Here is a 7,917-nt window from a genome sequence, read left to right as displayed (position 1 = left end):
TACCATAGAAGTGCTGTCAAAGATTTTTACAGCTAACCCAAGATAGACCAGCGCCTCGTTTCCAATGGGAGCAAATTATTCATAGTAGGCAGAACCAAGCATGAGATAGTGAGATCCTATTGGCACGTCTAGCATGTATTTGCATATTTATGTCTGGGAACGGCTACTCTGGGAAGTGCGCATGTGCAATAACTTAATCTGCCCTTGCACTTCTTCTAAACAACACAGTTTTTTGTCAAACTTTGTCAAAGGGTAAAGTCAAAATGAAATCCACTCTGTTTGTTACAGATTCTACTTTTGGAAACAGAAAACTGTATGCAGATCAAGTGTTTCATCTAAGAGAAAATGTGCAGAATGTTGGCCAAAATCCATCTCGCTGAGCTTCTTATCACCATATCTGGTAGTGAGTGGAAACGCCAACCGGCTGCTTCACATTTATACATCCATCTGTGGTGCAGTCGCTCTTTAAGGAGTGGCATATGGAAGCTTGTTTACACCTGGACATTACAGCTCAGGTAGATAACCTGTGTCTGTTGCTGCATGTAGGCCTATGTTTACTGCCAAGAAACTCTCATGCTTACCCCTGGGCCCTAGKTAATGAATAACCACTATACAAACAAGGATGGTGACAAGTACAAACTAGCCGAATAAACTCAACTCCACGATTTACCATGGTGTTGGGTGGCGACCAGTGTGGGTGAACTGCACAGGAGGTTGGTGGCACCTTAATTGATGAGGACGGGCTTGTGGTAATGGCTGGAGTGGAATAAGTGGAATGGTATCAAATACATCAAACACATGGTTTGATGCCATTCCATTTGATCTGTTCCAGCCATTATTATGAGCAGTCCCCCCCTCAGCAGATTCCAATGGTAGATTGGAGCTCAGACTTCACATTATTWTTTATATTTTTTAATAAAAAACGATGGATTTCAGCACCAAAAGAATAGCCCGCATWTACACATGACATAGTATTGTGTAAATGCAGCGTTTCTTGGGGCGCTGAAATCTGTAGTTTTATTTTATGTGACTTCAGAACTCCAGTCCGCCTACACTAGTCACTCCTCAACTCCATCATTAATCGTAGAGTTKAGTTCAGTCAGCTAGTAACAAACCAACTATGGATTTAACATTAGCCTATATATTAAAAAAATACAATGAAAGAGTGTGTTCAAGACATAAAAGGCTTATCTGCCCACATGATCATAATAAGGCAACAATTATTAAGTCAGGGAGTAGGCCTAAAATGCAGAGAATTACTAGTTTTGGTAATGCAGAAACCAGTTGCCCCGGGAATTATGCTAAAGATATTACCTCATGTCATGGTCGCAAACGTTAATAGAAATCGTAATTGCACACAATGTTTTGCGCACCGCGTAATCACACGTTGATGTTCCAAATGTAGGTTTACAGCAACGACAGCCAATAAATTCAGTTCATAAACATAAGGTTTGTAATTAAGATACATTTGATATGGAACAGGTTCTTACCACCATTATTTCAGCTCACTCCGTCTACTCTATACGTTCCTCTCAGGTACCTTCAGCGGACAGCTGTTSGTGTGCCAGACGCAACAAATGAGTGACGAACTGTATTTTCGGTCATATAGTGCGAACATATAACGCGAAAGTACCACGTAAATATTGAGTTTCCATGCTGACCCTGAAATAACATGTCCAACCAACAGCAAAATGAGAAGGGACGGTTCACTATTATTCTAACCAATAGGATTTGAGAAATGGGTGGGTCTTAATAAAACATTTTTATTACCCTTTCTTAGAAAATTCCACACTTTGTGGTGCAATTAATGTACAAAAAGTTCTGAGGAAAAAAATGGTTGCACTTTACTAAGTATCCACAACAGTAGGCCTATGTATTTAAARTACATGCTTGCCTAGACTATGTAGGTACAGCCAGGTACACATTGTTATATTTGCCCTACTTAGGTTCTAACTGCTACCTGTTTTGGTTTATGCAATTGGCATGGATTTGCAAATAAACTATTCATAAAGGAGATATATAATTGATCTAAGGCAATAATTMTAGGGTGAGGGGTGGTTTAGCTGAAAATAATTTCAATGTGTTTATATAATACATAAACAATTGTCAAGGATTACAGCATTTAAGGATTAAGGAACATGTATTGTTGACTGGGCGTTTCTTTACAGTCTTAACATGCAGAGCAATCACTTAAGGTGTGGAGATTAAAGAAAAGAAAACTGCAAAAAGCTTCTAAAGAAATCGAGTGCCTAATAGGATCAGCGGGATTATAATGCCCTCATTTTCACGAGGTCCACAGGAAATATGTGAAAATTGGCCTCATGTGCCATGCTACTAGTCCTAATGGTAATGTAGAAAGTAACAAATTCTTGGCTCTGGCTGGTCCAGTCTTTGTATTTTATCATTACTATAATAGTATTGTCTTTTTGCTTTAAAAAAAAAGGAATAAAACAAAAAGGAATAGGAATAGCAGAGGGACTCCGATTGTAACGGTTTTCTTCTGTGGACGAAGGAGAGGACCAAAGCGCAGCGTAGCCAATGTTCATCATGTTTAATAAAGACCATAAACGTGAACACTACAAAATACAAAACAACAAAACGTGAAAACCGAAACAGTCCTATCTGGTGCAGACACAAAGACAGAAAACAAACCACCACAACCCACACACAACAGGCTACCTAAATATGGTTCCCAATCAGAGACAATGACTAACACCTGCTCTGATTGAGAACCATATCAGGCCAAACATAGACAAGGAAAACTAGACACACAACATAGAATGCCCACTCAGCTCACGTCCTGACCAACACTAAAACAACGAAAACACAAAAGAACTATGGTCAGAACGTGACACCGATGGTGTTTTAACCTATACTAAATAGGCCTTCTATTATTCAGTTCAGTAAATAATTTTATCCAAGCAATTCATTGCTACTTAAACAGAAGATATGTATATTTTTCACATGAGCAAAGACCATGACAAATACTCTAAAATGTTGTAGCCTCCCTCCCTCACAACGAAAATTCAAGTCCTGCTATGTCTATTCCCTCTCAATTGACACATTGATGGCAGCGGACAGATAATCCCAGTAGTGTAATTGTTTGCCTGTTCACACTGTGCATTTGTGTGTGGGATGCTTGGAGAGAAAGGGCAGATAGTGTAGCTTTCCTGTATGAGAGATAGCCAATATAACATTGTGTGAATAGTCACTGGTCTCTAGTGACATCTAAAGGATACAAAATTATGAACAAAAATCACTCAGGGTAAATTGGTGCATTATGCCGCGTTCGCGTGCTAGTCGGAACTAGAAAACTTCTGACTTGTTAACTGGTTGTAGGAGCCTATACATGTGCTGCATTCAACCAGTTAGCAAGTCGGAAGTTTCCGAGTTTCCTAGTTCCGACTGGCACATGAACGCGGCATTAGGCAATCGAGGTTAATAAATAGCAATATACTAATAATAGTAAAGGTCAAAATTGTGCATTAAATTTGGCAAGCAACTGTATTCTTACACATTTATAAACGAGGCTATAAAGTAATGACAATGATAAGCTACTTATAAACCTATATATTAAGTATGTAGGCCAATATGTTTCAGTTTAGTATTTCACATGCTGACAATGAACTCGACTGATTTAAGGTTTGAATTAAATATTTTGAGTAGTCTAAATGCAACAGTGAAACTGGTCAACAGGCGGCACTCACGATCCAGCTCTTCATGTTATGATGCCATTATTTATTGGGTGGTTTCTCGCCATCGTGGTGGGATATCAACCGCTATTCTCAGCCCTCAAAACAGAGCTGGTGCATAGRCGTATAAAAGTGCGACAGGATGACACAGACATAAGTGTTTTGCTAAAGAAGCTTAAATAGAACCCGAAGTAAGTGTATTCCTTTAACTCTTTGTATTAATTGTCTATTTTTGGAATATCAATGGTTTATCGTGTGCAGGCTATTTAGAAAATATCAACATAAAATCTCCTTGCAATTGGCTGCATTGTCAGGAAAATCGGTGCAATTAAACATGCCACTAGCACCACATGCGTATTACTTATCGCTTTCCATCTCTTTAAAGTAATATTACCCTATAAGTGTAGCTGTGGTAGAAGTTTTTGTGATTGCAGATTCTTGTAGGTAGAACTCGCAATCTTCCCAACTTTCCAACACGTGATTGAGCATCAATACAACAATAGCAGTACCCTCCATAAGGATGAAGTTTTTTTATTAAACCAATACTACACTAAATCACATAGCTAGGCCTATAGCCAGTTTCATTAATTTTGGTTGATATCCTATGCTGTTGGATGTTCATTTTGATTATAAAAATGTCAACTAGCAGTGAGTGCTCAGCTATAGTAATATTAATGTCAGAATTCACAACACAATAGTTCTCCAGAAAATAATTGTCAGAAGGTACCAATATAGCTGAAAATGTGGAGAATACACTGACAGACAGACCGAATGATTGAAATATTTGTTTTATMAATACATTTGGATAGAGCATTCTGCAATTTACTCAATTTGGCTGACAATTAATGTATACACTGTGATGCACAATACCTAAATTGGTTGGACACGCTCACCTTTTACAGGTAAACAGAAAAAAATAGAACATATGGCAAGCCTTTGTTCTTTTCAGGTTTTCTTCTTGTCAGTCRTTGCTCCCTAGACATGGCCATTGTACCAGTGATGTAAAGCACATGGATAATCTTTCAAGTTGATTTGTGATTGAGTTGGCATTAATAGGGTGTAATGTTTACCCTATGCTAAGGAGAGGATGATATCTCATCTACAATTGAGCACTTAAAATWTTTCCTGTAGGGGCGGCAGGTAGCCTAGTGGTTAGAGCATTGGGCCAGTAACCGAAAGGTTGCTAGATCGAATGCCCGAGCTGACAAGGTAAAAATCTGTCGTTCTGCCCCTGAACAACCCACTGTTCCTAGGCTGTCATTGTAGTTAAATAGAAAAATGTGCCTTATCTCATGACAGAATTAAAAACTCTTAGTAGTATGGTCTTATGGAGCCTTTATAAGCACAACAGGCATTCAATCTTATCAGCTCCTCAACAAGGCAATGGTTGTTTGGAGGGGAAAGAATGCCAGTGCTAGAAACATTTAAACATAAAAAATATCACCATAGATATCATGTGTACAGCATACCCTAGGATAAAGCCAAAACCCAGAGTTCTTGAAAGTAAAAGATTCAAACAGGCCAGTTGGACCACAACATTGATTGAGCTGGATTGATTCCTTCTCCTCCCATTACATTTTGGATGGGCCAAGGTAATCTGTTTGGGGGAATGTGTCTGAGGTCAGTGTTTTCCCAGAATGGAGGAGCCTGTGTCACTAAGCCCAGAGCAAAAAAAAAGAGAAGGAAAGCAAAGAAATAAAGTCACACACTCTAATTATGATCCAAAACCCTGACCTCACGAACATTATTAAACCTAATCCCAGCTCCATTCAAACAGATCGAACCCTGTACAGGGACCCAGTTTTCATCTCTTAGTGGTCAGCTACAGAGCTGGCAGGTGAAACAGGAAACATCTGCCTCTGTCTTTGATACAGATTGGTATTCCAACCGGGATGCTTTTCTCCTTGACACCCCTCCTTTTCTCTGGCATTCTCCTGGTGCCCATCCTGGGACTGCTCTGCTTGTTCACCTGCAGGCTGGCTAGTCTGCTGCTGATTGGTGGGCCCGGCCACTTCTGAGCTTTACTTAGAGGATAGGCCTAGGCCTGCATCTGTGGCACGGTAAAACCTCTCCTCTCCTCAGAGACCAGCCTAGCAGCTTTATGTGAGCTCAACTACAGCATATTGTATACTAATGCTGTAGGACTTGCGTTGTCTGTTTTAATAGCATAAAGTAACAAGGCTCATTTGCACACAGTTTCAAGACGTTATGAAATACCATTTTATTTCAAGCACATGTGTAACAATACATTTGCCAAACTCTCTTCTTTAGAAAACTGTAAACCTTGTTTAAAAAACATTTATATTGGCTTTGTTATGGCCGTTAAATCTCTGTACTACGGCCCACAATCCCATTAAAGCGACCTTGACCACAGCACAGGGGAGAGACAGAGGTGGGACAGGGGTGGGTCAGGGGAGTGACAGGGGTGGGACGGCGGAGGAAAAGTGGAGGGACAGGGGTGGGGGGTGWAATAATAGATGAAGTCTGGCTGCTCAGTGCCCATGGGGCCGTGTTAGGACTACACTACAACAAAACCACTACTTCTGTTCACTGTGAATGTCTAAGTTGAAACCTACCTACTTTCCACATCCTTTGCTGCACTTTAAATCAAACTCATCGTCAACTTTCATAAACACTGATTTCTCCTTATTTTACAGACTCCCTCTAGTTTGGGACGTGGTATGTGATAACACTACAGCGATAGAGCGAAAGCAGCATGAAGGTGACAATCCTGCTCATCTGCTCCTGCCTGGCCTGGGAGGCCTGGGGAAGCCACAGTTTCCTGGTAATACACACACCTGTCAATAAATGTAATGTCTCTTAACAGCATCCAGCTGTTTGAACTGAAATCCACCAGGAAGAGCTAGAGGACACATACTAAACACAGATCTATTTCGTTCTCTTCTCGCTGAAGTGTGCACTTGTTCACTCCTGTTCATATATTTGAAGGAAAGGGAGGCAGGTTTAGGAAATGTAGTGAATGATCTCTTTAGCACATGCTGACACCACTCCAATGCTTCCTATAATGAGGAGGAGTGAATGAGTGCACACTTCAGGAAGAAGGGTAGAAACTAAATTGGGCTTTGATTTATTGGAGATGTGACACATGCAGAAGTCTTCAACTGCTCTCATATATGAAGTTCCACTTCTCTGTTGTTTATGGCATCCTGTTTAGAATAACACGGCTTGTTAGAGTTATAACTGTCAGTCTATTGAMCCCACTGAACATAATTCACACTGCATTAACAATACGATGGCTAGTGAACCTCCATTTTCTCTGTTCTCTCTACAAAATGACCAGAATCATTTAGCTCCTGAAAGATTATGTACAAATCAGGAGAGGTTCACAAAATGGATTCAAAATGAATTCCAGATGTGTAATATTTGTCCCTAAACAGTTATAAGATTAGGTTCCTTCTTATCGTAACATCATTAATGTATGTGCTGGTGTATAGTAGGCAACGTAATTTCAGAAATAAAAAGCTTACATGCTGGAGATGTCCAAGGTCATATGGTTGGCAGTGGCCGAYCCTACAGAACATGTCATTATGAATACAGTACATGTGTATGTGCTTATGGTCATCCTGTTGGTCCCTGATATTATCGTCCATACTTGTTCATATTATTTGTCATGCTGAGACTTATAACCAGTAAAGAAATAAGTTACTCACAAAGGAACTTTGACATTGTCTGGCAGTAAAACATTAATTAGAAAAGTTATAACTAGGTTATGAAATACAAGTGAATAAGGAAGTGATTAATGCCAATGTTCTGTACATTACCTTGGAAATAATGGACAACGCATCTTTTCTGTGTTAATCAAGTTTTTGTCCATCAAAGAATGCTTCCCTGGATAAACCTCAACGTGTTTTCCATTTAATTGGGGCATATTCCGTCCCACTTGTCCCAGTACTTTCGCAGGTGTTACAGATCACTTCTGCTGGCCTCTTTCCCTCCTCATTTAAAACTAAAACCCTACCTCCGTGTTGCAGACCAAGAGAAAGATCCCCTGTTCTGGAACACATGGGCCCAGCGTACTTTGAAGAATGCCCTCACACTTCAGAAGCTCAATCAAAACACTGCAAAGAACCTCATCCTCTTCCTTGGTGATGGTAAGCCATGATTACAGGAGTCTTTTTCATTCCATGAGTATGTGCCATACTGTATGATGAAGTGAAGTCTTAACTCTATGAGCTTATGTGCAGCATACAGATGTAATATTTTT

At 39.9% G+C, this 7,917-nt stretch overlaps 1 protein-coding gene and 1 pseudogene across 1 annotated transcript in view; one reads left to right on the top strand and one right to left on the bottom strand.

The window, feature by feature from the left end:
* The window catches only part of LOC111967779 (endothelin-converting enzyme 1-like), a 57,268-nt gene extending 55,590 nt beyond the window's left edge, over nucleotides 1-1,678 (bottom strand). Inside the window, 1 exon segment of the mRNA XM_023993130.2 lies at nucleotides 1,491-1,678. Coding sequence (XP_023848898.1) covers nucleotides 1,491-1,496 — 6 coding nt within the window. The 5' untranslated portion in view covers nucleotides 1,497-1,678.
* A 2,054-nt stretch (nucleotides 1,679-3,732) lies between these two features.
* LOC111976291 (alkaline phosphatase-like) overlaps nucleotides 3,733-7,917 on the top strand; it is an 11,280-nt pseudogene continuing 7,095 nt past the window's right edge.

This window comes from Salvelinus sp. IW2-2015, linkage group LG1, assembly GCF_002910315.2.
Source record: "Salvelinus sp. IW2-2015 linkage group LG1, ASM291031v2, whole genome shotgun sequence".
NCBI classification, from domain to species: domain Eukaryota; kingdom Metazoa; phylum Chordata; class Actinopteri; order Salmoniformes; family Salmonidae; genus Salvelinus; species Salvelinus sp. IW2-2015.
The sequence above is the reverse complement of the archived record's forward strand: the minus strand, read 5'-3'. Positions and strand labels throughout refer to the sequence as shown.